Source organism: Nycticebus coucang, chromosome 20 (assembly GCF_027406575.1).
Source record: "Nycticebus coucang isolate mNycCou1 chromosome 20, mNycCou1.pri, whole genome shotgun sequence".
NCBI lineage: Eukaryota > Metazoa > Chordata > Mammalia > Primates > Lorisidae > Nycticebus > Nycticebus coucang.
The window spans coordinates 49,582,465-49,598,953 of NC_069799.1; the positions used below are offsets into that span (position 1 = coordinate 49,582,465).

Consider the following 16,489-nt stretch of genomic DNA (forward strand, 5'->3'; position numbering starts at 1 on the left):
AACAGTCGGCTTCAGAAGAACCAGGAACAAATTTCAAAAGAATTGTCTTTTGCTTTTCTTTCCTTTTTTTTTTTTTTTTTTTTTTGAGGAAGAGTCTTGCTCTATTGCTCCGGCTAGAGTGTACTGGCATTGTCATAGGTCACCGAAACATCAAATTCCTGGACTCAAGTCATCTCCTGTCTCAGTCTCCTACCTGGGACCACAGCCACCACACCTGGCTGAATTTTTCTATTTTTAGTAGAGATGGGCTCTTATTCTTGCTCAGGCTGGTCTCGAACTTGTGAGCTCACCCAATCCTCCTGTCTTAGCCTCTCTGAGTGCTAGGATTACAGGTGTGAGCTACTGCGGGTATGCAGAACTTTTAAACTATAATTAAATTCCTTAAAGAGCTAGAGGAAGACTTTGGCATCTGTGAAACAAGAACAGAAAGCTATTAAAGCATTTCAGAAGACTAAGAAGATAGGACTAGAACTGTGACAGTGGTAATTTAACTTTTAATAGAAGAATTAAAAGAAAAAAAAAATCCCGAAAGTAGATTCCCTTCCAAAAAGGGATAAATTCAAAGAAAGAAAAAGAAATGGAAAATGTGAAAGAAAAATTCTACAGAATTAGAAGATGTGCCCATTATTTAATTTTGTATGACAAACCACCCCCAAACTCCATGAATTGAAATGTATTATTATGCACAATTCTGTGGTTCAGTGGCTCAATCCAGCATGGCTTCTCTTCTGCTGAAGACAATCGCATAGCTACACTCCCCTGGAACATGGATGGGGCTCAGTAACTACTGAGTGGGGAACCTGCGTCCTTGGGGCCACATGTGACCGTCTGAATCCTTGAGTATGGCCTTTTGGAATTCACATTTTACAGAACAAATTCTTTCAATACAGGGATTTGTTCTGTGAAGTTTGGATTCATTTGAGGGGCCACACTTGGGAATCTGGAGGGCCACAGGTGGCCTTGAGGCAGCAGGTTCCCTGCCCATGGCTGCCGGTCTAAGATTCTTTAGGGAACAAGAAGGAAGTGGAAGTGTTCAGCCCTTATATGACCTGGACTTGGAATCTCATACTACTTCTACCCGTGTCTATTGATCAAGGCAAGACCAGCCAAGATTCAAAGGAAAGAAATACGGACACGAGGAACAGCATACACATGGAGTTTGAGAAGTACTGTTGGCAGTACTCACACCACAAAAGATCACTGAAGATGCCCATGAGTCCCTGGAACAGGAGTAAGAGGAAGAGAGACCAACAATGATTAATGAAGGTTAGAAAATAATTTTGTATTGCAATGATCAGAACTGAAGTACATAGATTTTCAGATTGAGAAGTTCTAACCAGATGCTCTAACAGAAAAACAAATGAGCAGAAAAGATTTGTAGCAATAAACACTGTCGTGAAATGTCAGAAGCCAGACCATAAAGAGAAGATACTAAAAGCTTCTAAAGAAGGAAGAAAAAGAGTCTACATTTTAAAAATCAAGGGAGGCTGAGGATTGCTTGAGCCAGGAGTTGAAGGTTGCAGTGAGCTAGGATCATGCCCCTGCATGCTAGCCCAGGCAACAGAGTAAGAACCTGTCTCAATAAATAAATAGCCAATCAAGGATCAGAATAACATCAGACTTACCGAAAACAACAGGAGAACATAGAAGATGGTGGGGCGATACCTTCAAAATTCTGAGGAAAGGTGGCGCCTGTGGCTCAAAGGAGTAGGGCGCCAGCCCCCTATGCCGGAAGTGGCAGGTTCAAGCCCAGCCCCGGCCAAAAACTGCAAAATAAATAAATAAATAAATAAATTTGAGGAAAAACGTAACTGTCAGCCAGTAATCTCGTAATAGTATTAGTCTAGTTTGAAATGGAATAAAGAGATTATAGACAACTTCTCAAAGAATTAAAATCACGTGCCTACTATCTTAGCAAGCTACTGGAGAAGGGATTCTATTAAAATTATAAGAGAAACCAAGAAAGAGGAAGAAATTGGATCTAACTCGGGAGAAAGGTGAAAAAACATATGAATAGACAGAAAAGGTAACTGTAGATCCCATAGGGCAGCTGCCCTATAAATCAACAGGTTTGCCTTAAATCAGGAGGATGGAGTACCCAAGAGAGAAATCTTCAAGAAAAAGAATTGTTAGACCACCTAATGAATTTATAGTCACTGACATTTGTGCTTCTGGCAGAAAGTTTGAAGATGAATTTGTTACACGTGTAGAAAGCAAAGGAAATGAAATAAACACCACAATTATTAATTACAAAAATAAAGCCGGGCCAGGTGGGTGTCTCACACCTGTAATCCTAGCATTTGGGAGGCCAAGGTGGGTGGATAGCCTGAGTTCACAGGTTCCAGACAAGCCTGAGCCAGAGTGAGACCTCGTCTCTAAAAGTAGCTGGGCATTGTGGGGTGCCCGTCATCCCAGCTACTTGGGAGGTTGAGGCACGAGAATCACTTGAGCCCAAGGGTTTGACATTGCTGTGAGCTATGACAGCATGGCACTCTACCAAGGGTGACAAAATTAAAGTCTCAAAAAAAAAGCCAAAAATTAATATGCTGTGTAATTGTAGCGTTTCAATCATACAAACACTAATTTTGATCTAACCTCATATTATAATGTATGGGTATTAGGAAGAAAGGATGTAAGGAAGTGAGAGGGTAGTGGGGCAGGACCGTGGGAGCAGAACTAAATATTTATCCTTTATACAAAAAATGTCAGTAGATAATATTTGAAGCCAAAATTCAAAATAGCAGTATAGCATGTCATGAAGAAAAATGGAGGGAAAATGCCAGAGGAAACAACTGATTTCCAAGTAGTTACTTCCAGGGAGTGGGTAGGGGAAGGAGTTCCTACAGGGGACTACTGTTTTATCTCATTTTTAAATTTTTTTAGAGATGGGGTCTTGTTCTGTCACCCAGGCTAGGGTTCAGTGGCATGATCACACCTCACTGCCTGTAACTCCTGGCCTCCAGTGATTCCTCTGCCTTGGCTTCCCCAAAGTGCTGGGAATACAGGGGTGAACTTTCATACCCAACCTTGTGTATGTATGTATGCATTATCCACAATAGCTAAAGTGTGAAAGCAACCCAAATGTATACAGATGGACAAATGGATAAATCAACCGTGGTACAACACAGTTGTTGATATGTGTTCCTTGAATGCCAAGAAGACTGGATTTTTGTTGTTGTTATTGTTGTTTTTACTTTCCAATTGTTTTAAATGGCTCCTATAGAATTTTTTTCTTACTTCAGCATTTCTCATGAACTCTGAAACAATCTACCTCAAAGTTTCCATTAAAAAAAATGGAATAAAGCATTTGTGTTAAAGAACTCCACAAAGATACCATTAAGTTTACCGTTAGATAGCATTAAATTGATTCATCTTAGAATTCATTCACCAAATATTAGAATTTGTTCATTAAAAACAATCCATTGTGGGGTGGTGCCTGTGGCTCAGTGAGTAGGGTGCCGGCCCCATATACCGAGGGTGGTGGGTTCAAACCCAGCCCCGGCTGAACGGCAACCAGAAAATAGCCGGGCGTTGTGGCGGGCATTTGTAGTCCCAGCTGCTCCGGAGGCTAAGGCAGGAGAATCACGGAAGCCCAAGAGCTAGAGGTTGCTGTGAGTCCTGTGACGTCATGGCACTCTATCAAAGGCGGTAAAGTGAGACTCTGTCTCTACAAAAAAAACAAAACAAAACAAAACAAAAAAACAATCCATTGTGAATTAAAGTAATTTTAAAATTATGAACTCCCTTAGTATTTGTAAATGAAACTTACCTGCCATTAGCAACTCTGCATTTAATAAGCCACTAAAGTCTCAGGAGTCTATAATAACCTAAAAAGTAGTGTTACATCTGTACTTGAAACTTTGGTGCAGTGATTTCTCAAAATAGTTGTTAGTACCAATAAGATGGGGAAAAAAAATTCCAAGAATTCAGAAAAAGATAAAGAATTCCAAATTTAAAAAGAAAAACAGTTAACCTGGCTAGAGGATCCTTCTACAATCTCAATTTCTTTTTTTTTTTTTTTGAGACAGAGCCTCAAGCTGTCGCCTTGGGTAGAGAGCCATGGCATCACAGCTCACAGCAACCTCCAATTCCTGGGCTCAAGAGAGTCTCCTGCCTCCACCTCCCAAGTAGCTGGGACTACAGGCGCCTGCTACAACGCCTGGCTATTTTTGGGTTGCAGCCGTCATTGTCGTTTGGCGGGCCCGGGCTAGATTCGAACCCGCCAGCTCAGGTGTATGTGGCTGGTGTCGTAGCAGCTTGAGCCACAGGCGCCGAGCCTACAATCTCAATTTCTTGATGTAGCACTCTGATCCAAATATTGCCAGTGGATAGGAGGACTGGTGTATCAGTTATGATGATTTAGTTTTTGTATTTCTATGCCTCTTTTCCATAACATTGACACATTTCTTGGCTTTGCTTTTCTGAGTCAAAAGAACTTGTTCTTGAAGAAGCCCCTATTTGCTTTTAAATTTAAAGTTTCAAGAAGAGCAAACTAATGATTTTGGTGGCTGGAGTGGACAGATGGGGCCCATACAACTATTTCATATTTAGAGTTTATTCATGTTCCTGGGTGGGGACAAAAACAGTATCATGTTTCCATGAATCTGTGGCTCACATGAAAACAGTTAGCTTGTTTGTTTTTTACTAACATTAAGTAGTCTTAATTAGATAAGGTTTATAAATAATTTAACAGATTGAAACAATATTTGCCATTGATTGTTTTTGAAAGTGAATTCTATGAAAATATAACTAAAACTTCATGTGAAACAATTTATTTTCTAAACTATATTTTGATGGAAACAGATTTTATAATTTTCATTAATATGTAACTTCAAATCTCATTTCTCAAAATCTTACAAATTTGCTGCATTTATATTATAAAATAACTTCAAAGATTGTAAAAGCTAGAAATTATAACCATAGCCTGAAAATTGATAATTTTTCCTTCCATAAACAACACAGCCATTTTTTATTTTAATAATGTCAACATATAAAAACAATTTTTACATGCCATTAAAAAGAATCATAAATGTTTAGAAGTCTATGTTCAACTAACCTTCAACATAAATTTTATAACATAAAAATTACAAGATTTAAATGTCCACTAACTGGTAAATGTATAGATTGTGATATTCATACAATAGAACATTATTTAATAGTAACAAAATTCAATCAACTGTGGCTTTAGTTATCTGGATGGATGAATTTCAAAGTTTCTAAATAAAAGAAATAGGTCACATAATGGAATAACACATAAGGTATATGAGTCCTTTTCCATAAAATTCAAAGAATCAAAACCAAATAATGAAAAACTATGAAAAGGAGAGTGAAAAACAGAAACTTGAGGAAGAGCAGGGTAGTCACCAAAGATGAGCAGCATCTAAAGTGAGAGATGGTGAGTACTTAGGCATTTATTCTTCATCCTTAAGCTGTACATATGCTTTACACACTCTGGAGGAAAAAACAGGTGAGAAACTAGAGACCATGTATGTAGATGACTCTTTGAAAATCTTTGTCTTGATTGGAACATAAAGAGTAAATGAGGAAAATGTGGAAATTCACAGAGATTTTGTTCTTACGCTTTCTAATACCTGTATATAGAGAGGGAAAACTTAAATGCCGTCAAAAATTTCCATTAGGAGGAGAATTTGAAAAAACAGAAGAGAAATCGCTGATGAAGCAAGTTATTTGAATAGGCTAAAGGATCCAAGGCACAGCTAAAGATACTGGCTCTGGAAGAAGGAAGACCACCCAGTGCAATCACAGGGAAGGGGGAGAGGACAGAAATGGGGACAGTCCATACCTCTCTGGGGGGAGCTGTGGTATGTTCTACGTGGTCACTTGTTTCTCTCAAAGGAAGCATGGAGGGCCAGAGTTCGTTTTGAGAAAAAGAAGACAAGATATAATTCATTTGGATAGTGAGAAAATTAGCTATGCAGACAGGCTCTTGGGCATTTCACCTTCCTCACTTCTCTTGCCTCTGCCTACAATGATTTCCCCTTCCTTTTTGCTTACAAAATCTTCCCATCCTTCTGGTCTCCCCTCAGGCTCTGTGTCACCTGTGAAACCTTTCTGACTAGACCCTGCCATCCTTCACTTTTATTATTATTATTATTTTTTTTTTTTTTTTGTAGAGACAGAGTCTCACTTTACCACCTTCAGTAGAGTGCCATGACGTCACAGGACTCACAGCAACCTCTAACTCTTGGGCTTCCGTGATTCTCCCGCCTCAGCCTCCAGAGCAGCTGGGACTACAGGCGCCGGCCACAACGCCCGGCTATTTTTTTTTTTTTGTAGAGACAGAGTTTCACTTTATTGCCCTCGGGTAGAGTGCGGTGGCTTCACACAGCTCACAGCAACCTCCAACTCCTGGGCTTAGGCGATTCTCTTGCCTCAGCCTCCCGAGTAGTTGGGACTACAGGCGCCCGCCACAACGCCCGGCTATTTTTTGATTGCCGTTCAGCCGGGGCTGGGTTTGAACCCGCCACCCTCGGTATATGGGGCCGGCGCCCTGCTCACTGAGCCACAGGCACCGCCCCATCCTTCGCTTTTAAATCATGTTTTTTTTTAAAACACATGAGTTAGTGTTTTATGTGTTTCCTTAACTATCGTTCTTGAGGGCAGAAATCGTGTCTTTTAAAAACATTATCTTTTACACTTTAAAAATAATACATTCTTGTGTACACAGCGAACTTTCAGATGTATTCTCTAAATACATTATCTACTGAAACAAATATCCTTAAAAGTAAATGATAAAATAATAAACACATGCATGAGTAAGTGCAGAACTCTGACTCTTCCATTATTTTCTTAGAACTGCTCCTGGTTTTCAATCTTTGGTTTCAAAATTTAGTTTTTAGAAGTCAAGCCACCTATCTGATGTTAACATACATAGTATCATTGGTTTAATTTATAAAAACATTTTTTAACAAAATTCTCTTATTAATCTATTAATTTTTTACTTGATTATAGCTTGTAATATATTTCTTCATGGAGGTAGTTCTCCCAGAAAATGAAGCAAAATGCTACCAGGAAAGACAAATTATGTTAGGAATGCCATCTTGTGGTTGAGAGTAGTCCACTACACAAGGCGGCCCGAAAATCTTTAATTCAGAAATAAAACATCCAATAAATTGACAAACATAAATCATGGTTAAAATGTATTGTCACTACAAAAGAATACAAATTAAATATGTGCATCTTTTGTGTGTGGCTTTATTTGCCAAAAAAGACAATGTTCATTGAAAAGATAGTAAATAAATTATACAGGCATGGATTCTAACTAATATAGAAAAGATGCTGTCTACAAATATACGATTATGACTATTAAAATACTCTTCAGTTTTGAAACTTTACTCTTGAAATAGGTAATATTATTTGTTTCCACTACTGAATAGTTGTTTCATTCTGGAATTCAATTATGTCTTGATTTTCAAACTTCACCCTAGTCATCATCCTCCACAGGCAAGTGAATGAAGGACAGAGCACCTGTCTAATTTGGATGGTGTGGGATACACATAATTCTAGTACAAAATGGAGTTTGAGGGTTAAACACACTGGCTGTAATCCTAATAGATGCGCTTACTACTTCCTCCGTACAAGTTAGCCACGCTGAGTGGTAAATTAACTTTCTAGTCAACAGACAACTAGTAAGTGATTACTGATGTAGTATTTAATAACTGCACTTAAACATTTTGATTGCCCAGTTGAATGTCAGATATTTTGGCCCACATAAAAGTGAGGGTATGGGAGTGGTAACGGAAACATCCCTCATAAAGCAAACATGATATGGCAGGAGAGCACATGCAATACGCTGGCTTTTGTCACTTCTACCTAAGGAGGTACAGGGCAGGCATAATATATCAATCCTAGAAATTAGGCTGTTGAAATTCCAAAAGGTAACAAAGATAGATAGATAGATAGACCGACAGATAGATAGATAGATAGAAACAGATATATTTATATAAAAACAAAATGCTAGCATACTCCAACTTTTGAGATTTATTATTACATGGTTATCACCAATTTTTTTTTTTTTTTACTCAGGAAACTCATATGAATTGATTTTGGATTAGTTTCTCCACATGACTCTTCAGGACACTCACATCAGGTGCGCAGACCTGGTACTTCATCTTCTCGTGCTGTTTTGTTCTCTCCAACAAAGCTTCATGGAGTGGGGGCAAGGCATTATATGAACCCAGTAAATAAAGCTGACTTGATGAAGTCTCGTTGATTTCTTTGATCTTTAAAGCTTGCATGATAGCAGGTGCAAACTTTGAGTAATGAGCTGTAGACGAGATGATCACTGGGCAAGTTTTGTCTTGCAATCTATCTGCAACCACTTTTGCAACAGCAGTGTGTGGATCCAAAATATACCCTGAAGCATTGTAGGTGGAGTTAATAGCTGCTAGGCACTCTTCCTCGGAGCACCAGTCAGCCACAAAATCCTGTTGAAGTTTCTCAACTAGAATCTTTTCTATCTGAAAGTGATGCTGATTTTCTAATTGATTAAATAATTTTGTCATTAATTGCCCATCTTTATTGGCCATTAGGTGTAAATGACGTTCCAGGTTTGAAGATTTGAGAATGTCTATTGATGGTGAAAAGGTTTGTACTAATCTTCTGTCCCTTAGATCATAATGTCCTGTTTTTATAAAATCAGTCAAAACATGGTTCTGATTAGAGGCACAGATAAATTTTCTAATAGGGATTCCCATCATTTTGGAATACACTGCTGCTAATATGTTCCCAAAGTTTCCTGTGGGAATACAGACATCGACTGGGCTCCCAAAAGAAATAAATCCTTGGTTAACGAGATCAAGATATGCAGAAGCATGGTAAACTATCTGGGGAAGCAGGCGGCCCCAGTTTATGGAATTAGCTGAACTTAAGATCGTTCCATACTCCACAGTAAGAAAGCCAGTAAAGTCAGAATCATTAAAAATCCTTTTTATAGCTGTCTGGCAAAAATCAAAATCTGACTGGACACCCACTGCCCATCCATTTTCTCTCTGACTGCCAATGATTTGTGCTTTCTGAAAATTACTTACTCCCATCTCAGGAAAAAATGTGACCACAGCTATTCTTTGTTTGTCATTCTTATTAAGACAACTGAACCCATTTAGGACTGCGCTCCCTGTGTCTCCGGACGTAGCTACAAGTATCATATAATTGCAGTTTGGTGGGATACAGTATGCAAACATGTGAGGCATAAGCTGTAGAGACAAATCTTTAAATGAGCCCGTTGGCCCATGAAACAACTCCAGGAGGAACTGGTTGCCTGAAAGGTGCCTGACAGGGGCAATTTTTGAGCAGGCGAAGTTGTCCCCATAAGCAGTTTCGATCATTTCCCCCAATCTGGCAGGAGGTATGTCTGCAGGGTGTATACACCTTTCCAGGATTATCTGTGCTTGTTCTATGTAGCTTGCTCCTACCAAGCTTTTCCACTCCCCGCGGCTTAATTTTGGAAACTCCTTCTCAGGAACAAAGAGTCCACCATCAGAAGCTAAACCCTCAGTCACAGCTTCACTAAAGAATTTTGCCGGGACTTTCTGTTCGCAGTCATTAGGCCAGATGTGTCGCGTTGAAATGAATGTTTCTGAGTCTGCATCTTGGTATCTTTTCACTGCATTTAGCACTTTGTCAGCTACTTCCTCTGGGGAAGCCCCACATTCACAAAAAACACGCGCATCATACCACTTCTTATAATATTGTTTTCTAAACTGAAGCAAGTCTTTCATAGATGTTCCAGAGTTCTGACCTACTATCCTATCTATCTTCATGAATTTTAGACGACGAATTAGATCTACGAGAGGGACATCCAGGTATACAATTATCCCCTTTTTCTTCAGATGCCACATGCTAGCATCATGCATTGGATTGGACCCAGTAAGGGAAATCACACTTCCAGATGCAGAGAAGTTTAACACAGCTTTTCCTTCCTCTTCTAAAAATTGCTCATTACCAACATCCTGTAATTTTTCAGACACACTCATATTCCAGGTTTTTTCAAGGATATCATCATCCACATCTATGACACAACAACCCAGTTTCTGACCTATTATTCTGCCTACTGTTGTTTTCCCGGCACCAGGAGGTCCCATCAGGATAATATTTTTGTCTCCAACAAGAGACTGGGTGGAATGCCATGACTTCCTTAATTCTGCAAGTGCAAAGGTTCTTGAAAGAAATAGCTGTGGGTGTTTATCCGTTTTAACACGTATACTAGAAAAACATTTCTGTGTTATCTGCTTCAGAGGTTGACATCGGTTAAACTGGAGCATTCTCTTTTCTCTTTTCTTCCCAAGCTCACCTAAAAATTGGCTTTAGCCCTTTTTCAAAACATTGAAAACAAAAAAGACATTTGGTTACTAATTTTAATCGACTGTTAAAGTCTCAATAAGATTGAATATATTCATGTCCATAGTAGAGAAACTGTTTTAAAATCTTCTAAATTTACAAGACATTTTAAAAAAACAGTCCAACCCAAATTCTCACAAATTGCTCATTATCATTTTTAATATCTTCAATTTCAAGACACTGAAAAATCAAAACTTTAAAAATTTCTAAGTATAAACAAAAGAAACTTTAGAAAATGTGATGTCATAGATACCTTTTCAAAGTATACTAAATCAAATTAGTACTTTTTTCCCTTTATGAAATATTATACAGCAAAATGTTTCATGGTTTATTGGTTTGTAACATGTGTAAAGATTATTTGGAGTTGGAGTCCCATTTACTTGCAATTCACAAAAGCTAAATACTTTTTGTATTTAATTTCTCCTTACTTATATGAACGTGTTGATAGGCTATGTTACTTCTAAATTTCTTATAGGATTCACAATAGTTAACCAGAAAAGAACAACATATTTACTTATAAAATGCTCAATTATTTTCCAAACTACAGGACAAAAGTATGATATTTTCTTTCTTATATGCATTCTGCTAAAAATCAGGATTATTCATATTGAATGCCTCAAAAAAGGCTAAGTGAAAAGTATATCATACAGATAGTTAAGAAAAATAGATAATCAGCAATGAGGTCAAAGGCTACATAACTACAATCTTACTCGAATGGAACCACTGCTTTTGTGTCTGATCCTATAAACATCAGTGATGAGACTTAACCCAAATTCCAGACTCCAGAGTGATAGCCAAGAAACCAAGGAATGTTTCCAGTGATGAGAGAAAAAATTATTCTGGCATCCAAAGAAGCTCTATAATTCCTTATATTGATCAAGTCCCTGTCTTTGGAAGCAAAAATACATGCCGGACAAGTCAAATTTTTAATCATGTAAAACGCAATGTAGTAAAACTCTGCAATGTTTAGATAAGTTGCCTAAAGTAACTTCACAACACCTAGTGGGGCTTTTCACATGTTCTCTGGTGAAAACAATATGCAACTAACTAACCCATATTAAATATTAGGTGGCATGTTTAAATATGCTGTGAAAATTTAAACCATTTCGAACTAACTCTGAATTTAACTTACAAGTAAAATTAGAAGTGTCAAGAGAAGTAATTCATTTCCTTATCTGACTTTTCAGCTTGTGTGTGTTGTTCTCAATTCTCACTATCTTGTAATCTTAGGACACACAGGAACCGATCTTAGATGAAGAGTTTGGTCATTCTGAGACAAGGCTGATCTTTGCAAAAGTGGAGTCTATAATGGGAAAAAAAAAATCAAGTTAATCATAGCTGCATAAAAATTCTACAGTCTATTATAAAAAAAAAATTCATCTGATATTTTAAAAATACAGAAAAATTGACCTTTTTCATGTTTCCCCAAATGTATAATTAAAAGATACTGCTTTTTAAATTTGAGTGTTTCATTATAGAAAAAATACTAAACAGTACTGGGGAATTACTGCTACCAAGCAATAAAAAAGATAATACGGGGTGGCCACAAAGTTCTTAAATTGCACAGGAACTTTATGGCCACCCTGTATAACCAAATAATTTTAACAAATATAAACTCTTTCCCATGACCCCTGAAATTTTAGTGATTTAACTGTATATTTAATGATCAGAGGGAAAAAAATCATTCTACTCAAGCTATGAAATGGGTCTGAATTGTTCCTTTAGGTTGTCTTATCCATCTGAATTACTACATGATTTATATGTGATAGTACCTACTGTAAAAAGCCCAAATGAAGTGTCTGCCACACAGCTATTTTACAAATTCAAAGCACATATCATACGGGCTAGCACAAGATAATATACTATATAGCATTATGATCACTGTCGCTCAATGACTACTGAGAACACATAAACTGAATCAGAATAACTAAGGACAAGGCTAGGTATTTTTTTTTTTTTAATGGTTTGGTTTGTTTATAAACTTTCAGAGAAAATAGTGATGTTCATCTGAAGGAAGTCTTGTTTTGCTATCCACAGTCCAATCCTTTACCTGGAGTAAATCAATGACCAGAGAGAATTATACACTTGAACCATTTCAGCAAATCATTGCATTAAATTATATTTTAGTCCTGTATTTTAGCACCAACTGCTTTGAGGGCACTGTACCAAACAGCCTGAGTAACTTCTATTCGAGAGGCTTTTGCTTGTAAACATGGCAAGGTCTTCTTTTTGAGTTCTCAACACAAGACTTACTTTCTGATCTGCGTATCAACAGTAATCCTATATGAATTGAATAGCTGGTTGTTTCTATGGACACTAAATCTTAAATTACCTTTTCTTTTCTTTTATTTTAGGTTAGCTGCTACAATGTTTGGTATCAACTTTGTTAAAATGCCTATGGCTCAAAGGAGTAGGGCACGGGCCCCATATGCCAGAGGTGGCGGGTTCGGGCCCAGCCTCGGCCAGAAACAGCAAAAAAAAAAAAAGGAGACCCTAAGGCAAACATCATGTGTTAACTTCACCTTATCTTCTGTAATATGACTTTTCTTTTTTTCCTTTGTTTTACTTTCCCCATGCCTTCTCATTTTAAAATTTTATCTCACTTCCCTTTTTTAAGATTTTGGGGTGCAGAATATATATGAATTTAAAAGATAAAAAATTGTGATAGCTCAATTTATACACTCTGTATCAATAGTTTCACCAGAAAATCTCCCTTAGACTAGCAGATGGCAATTAACTGCTGTAACGTGTAACAAATACAATTTCTAAAGAAAAATAAAGAACCTGAATTCTATTTTGAGCTACATACTAAATTTTATTTTGTAACATTTAGCCATAATTTGATTTTAGAGCCTTAAAACTTTTAAGCGAACCAAAAGACAAGATGGAATAATGCCTATAACATGTAACATTTATCTGTAAATTGAGTTTTTACTTAAGAGGTAATACCCTCATTTCTTTTCTAAAAATGTCTGCTGCAATGGCCAATCAGGATTTTACACAGAAGGCATAAATACAGCCTTCACCAAAGCACATCCATGATTTAATTTTTTTTTAATTCATGGAGAAATGGGTAAAAAGGATTTAAGGATATTTTTGAATAAGCACAAAAGTACAGTTCTGATTAATAGAGGGAAATTTCTGGTAGTGCATTCCAAGGCCTCTGGTCATGACACTCTTTAAAGAGTTTAACAATAAATTGGATGAAGCACTGAGAGGGTTTGGAGAGTTAGCAGTTAAGAACATGAAGTTTGGAGAGAAATCCTCGAATGCTCAACTGCCTTACATAAAATGGCATAGCATTTCCATACAACTTGTATTTTCCAGTATACTTTCAATCTCTAAATAATTTATAATACAATGTAAATGCTATGTAAATAGTTGTTATCCAGTATTGTATTTTTACATTTTTATTTTTAATATTTCCAATCCACAGTTGGTTGAATTTGTGAATGCAGAATTCACAGACACAAGGGCCCACTGAATATCAGGACATAAAATAGCCCAAGTGGGTTAAGGACTGCAACGCCTGACTACAGACCCCAAATCCTCTCAGAGTGCCTCTTACTTCTCATGAAATAAAGAGGTGGAGAGGGAGGAAGGACCCCACTCCAGGGCCAGGCTGTAAACACAGGAACTTACAACTAAAAGCATAATTTTGTCTATCTTTGTCTTTGTATGTACTATCAAAGCTGCCTATTTTTTTTCCTGTTAGACTTCTGCTATTAGATATCCTGTTAACGTTCTTTAAATATTCAAGTGAAAAGACATAACTACTCAATTCAATAACTCTGAAAAATATTATGAAGAACCTGTCTTTAGAAAGGGTGTAATTTCATTTCAATTGTCATATAAATAGATTAAAATAATCTTTAACAAAAACCCCTAATTCGTTCATGTACATACAACACATGCACATCATTTATATCTGTGCAAACTATAATCTACAGGCCAAATCCAGCCCACCATTTTTGTGAATTAAGTTTCTCTGAAACACAACCTCACTCATTCATTTATTCAGTACTATCTTTGGCTGCTTTTGAGCTATGATGATGACAGAGCTGAGGAGTTGTGAGAGGCCACATGGGCCTGCAAAGGCTTAAAATATTTACTGTCTGGCCCTTTACAGAAAGTTTGTTGATTCCTGAAGGCATATACTCATCCCCTGTGGACAGAGGGATTTCCTTGAATAGTACTAACATTTTAAGGGAATTCTAAAACAGAACTATATTGTTTAAACAAACTTTCAAAAGGGAAGCCAAATTACTGACCAAGTGTCTCAGAAAAAAAAGTTTCTTTCCAAATAATTTAACAGCTTCTTTATGACTGTAAAGTAAATATACTACAATGAAGTCCTAATGAAAATTGTTTAGTATTTCTGAAAGTACAAATATATAGTGACAACAGTAAAATTATTTTATTTCACTAACCCAGATAATCAAGACTAGCTAAGGTCCTTTGGTGCTAACCGGAGAAATCATGCTGTGACCTTGTTCAGGAACCGATTAACACAAAAAAGTCCCAAAATGTTCTTTCTAATCAAAAAAATATGTAAGCTTTGGTCAGTGACTATCCAGTTGGCTAATGATGTTATGATTCTAAGTGTCCTTAGTTCAATTGTTAGCATGTATAGGAACAGTTCCATCAAAGAATTTTTCTCTATACACACCAAACGAAAAACAAAAGCATAAAATACTCAAAGGTGAAAAGGGCAAAGAGACATAGATGTAGTTCCAAATCTAAATCTAGATCCATCTTAAATGTTTTGGAAGATAAACAATCTAATGTGAAATCAGGAAATTTTCCCCAAAGAGGCCATTCATCTGAAATGTCAAACTCCAGAGATAAAATAAAAATCCGATAAAATTGGGTAACAAAAAACTAAATTTATTCATATCTAGTGTAACTCCAATAAGAGCCCAAAATAAGGCTCTACAAATTCAGGAAAGCCTTTTAGGTAGGGACTAAAAAGTTCTCCAGCCATCCTGCTCTTTTAATCCCTCTATCAGGAACCCAGGCAGGGAGAAACACAAATTTGGTGTTCTCTCTTATCTCCCAGTAGTTTTATTTCCTTTGGGCACAGTGATCTCGGTAAGGTTGGTTCACAGACACCCATCTTCCTTCCCGAATCATATTATCCTAATGTCTTTTAGAGGCCTCTAGATGCGTTTCCTTCCGGAGTCACATGTGCATAAACAGATTGACAGAAAACCAAATGGTGCAAAAATGTTATAAAACCGCTTCTCCGGAAACAATTTTCAAAAAGGGACACCAAAAGGGGCATAAATTTAAAGGCCCAATTTAAGAAGCGACTTCTCCTAGTTGAGGCGGCTGGTTTAAAGAGATCGGGTCCACTGGTCTGCACAGAAAAGACCCAGAGAGAGGGGCCCACCCAGGGGGAAAACAGCGGAAAGCGCAGGAAGGGCCCAGGGAGGGCGCGGCGCGACAGGTGCACCGAGGCCGCGGACTCACACAGGGGTGCGGCCGGGCTGTGCGGTGATCTCGGAGGAGCCTCGCCCAGCACACACCAGAACAAATGAGCGCGAGACACTGAAGTGAGACTACAACCGATTAGCCGGAGGAGAAGGAGCGGCGGGACGGAGGTGAGGGGAAAGCATGCGATGGGAACGGACTGATTTCTAGCTTTCCTTTCTTTCTCCTCCAGTAACTCACCAAGCAAATCACACTGAGAAGACGGAGGAAAGGAAAGGAAATAGGAAGAAGCATCCAGGAGCCGCCTGGGGAGACGGAGCCCCGCACCTCTGGATCTCGCCCCGGCCCCGCCCCCGCGCAGTGGCCTCTGCGTCTGCGCCTGCGCCGGCCCCCCCCCAAGGCCTACCCACCACGCCCACTCTCCAAGCTGCCTCCCGACGGGTACCTGACCCTCCTCTCTCAAGCCAGCCTACCGTAGCCCTCGACGTTCCTCGGGCTCATCCCGGCCTCCTCGCGCTCTCGACGCCGGCCGTGCGTCAGCGTGCCTCAGCCGCTCGCTCCGCCCCCTCCGGGATTGAGGCATGCGCACTAGAGCCTTATTGTGCGACGCCTGCGTACCCGTTGCGCTTCCGGGTCTAGTTCTGGTTGGGTTTTTGTCTCCCGAATACAATGATAGCAGAGAGAAAAATGGGGGTGG

General features: G+C 38.4%; 1 protein-coding gene across 4 annotated transcripts in view; it reads right to left on the reverse strand.

Annotated features, from left to right (window-relative positions):
* Positions 1-7,985: 7,985 nt before the first annotated feature.
* Positions 7,986-16,489, reverse strand: part of THNSL1 (threonine synthase like 1) — a 30,398-nt gene continuing 21,894 nt past the window's right edge. The window contains exons 1-3 of one of the 4 annotated variants that reach the window (XM_053573036.1): positions 16,266-16,398; positions 11,492-11,662; positions 7,986-10,331 (exon numbers count right to left, since the gene is read on the reverse strand). In XM_053573036.1, coding sequence (XP_053429011.1) covers positions 8,052-10,283 — 2,232 coding nt within the window. In that variant the 5' untranslated portion in view covers positions 10,284-10,331; positions 11,492-11,662; positions 16,266-16,398 and the 3' untranslated portion in view covers positions 7,986-8,051. Of the gene's footprint in view, positions 10,332-11,491; positions 11,663-14,789; positions 14,978-16,032; positions 16,143-16,265; positions 16,399-16,489 lie in introns of those variants that run through there. The other 3 variants (XM_053573035.1, XM_053573037.1, XM_053573034.1) reach the window with 3 other exon arrangements.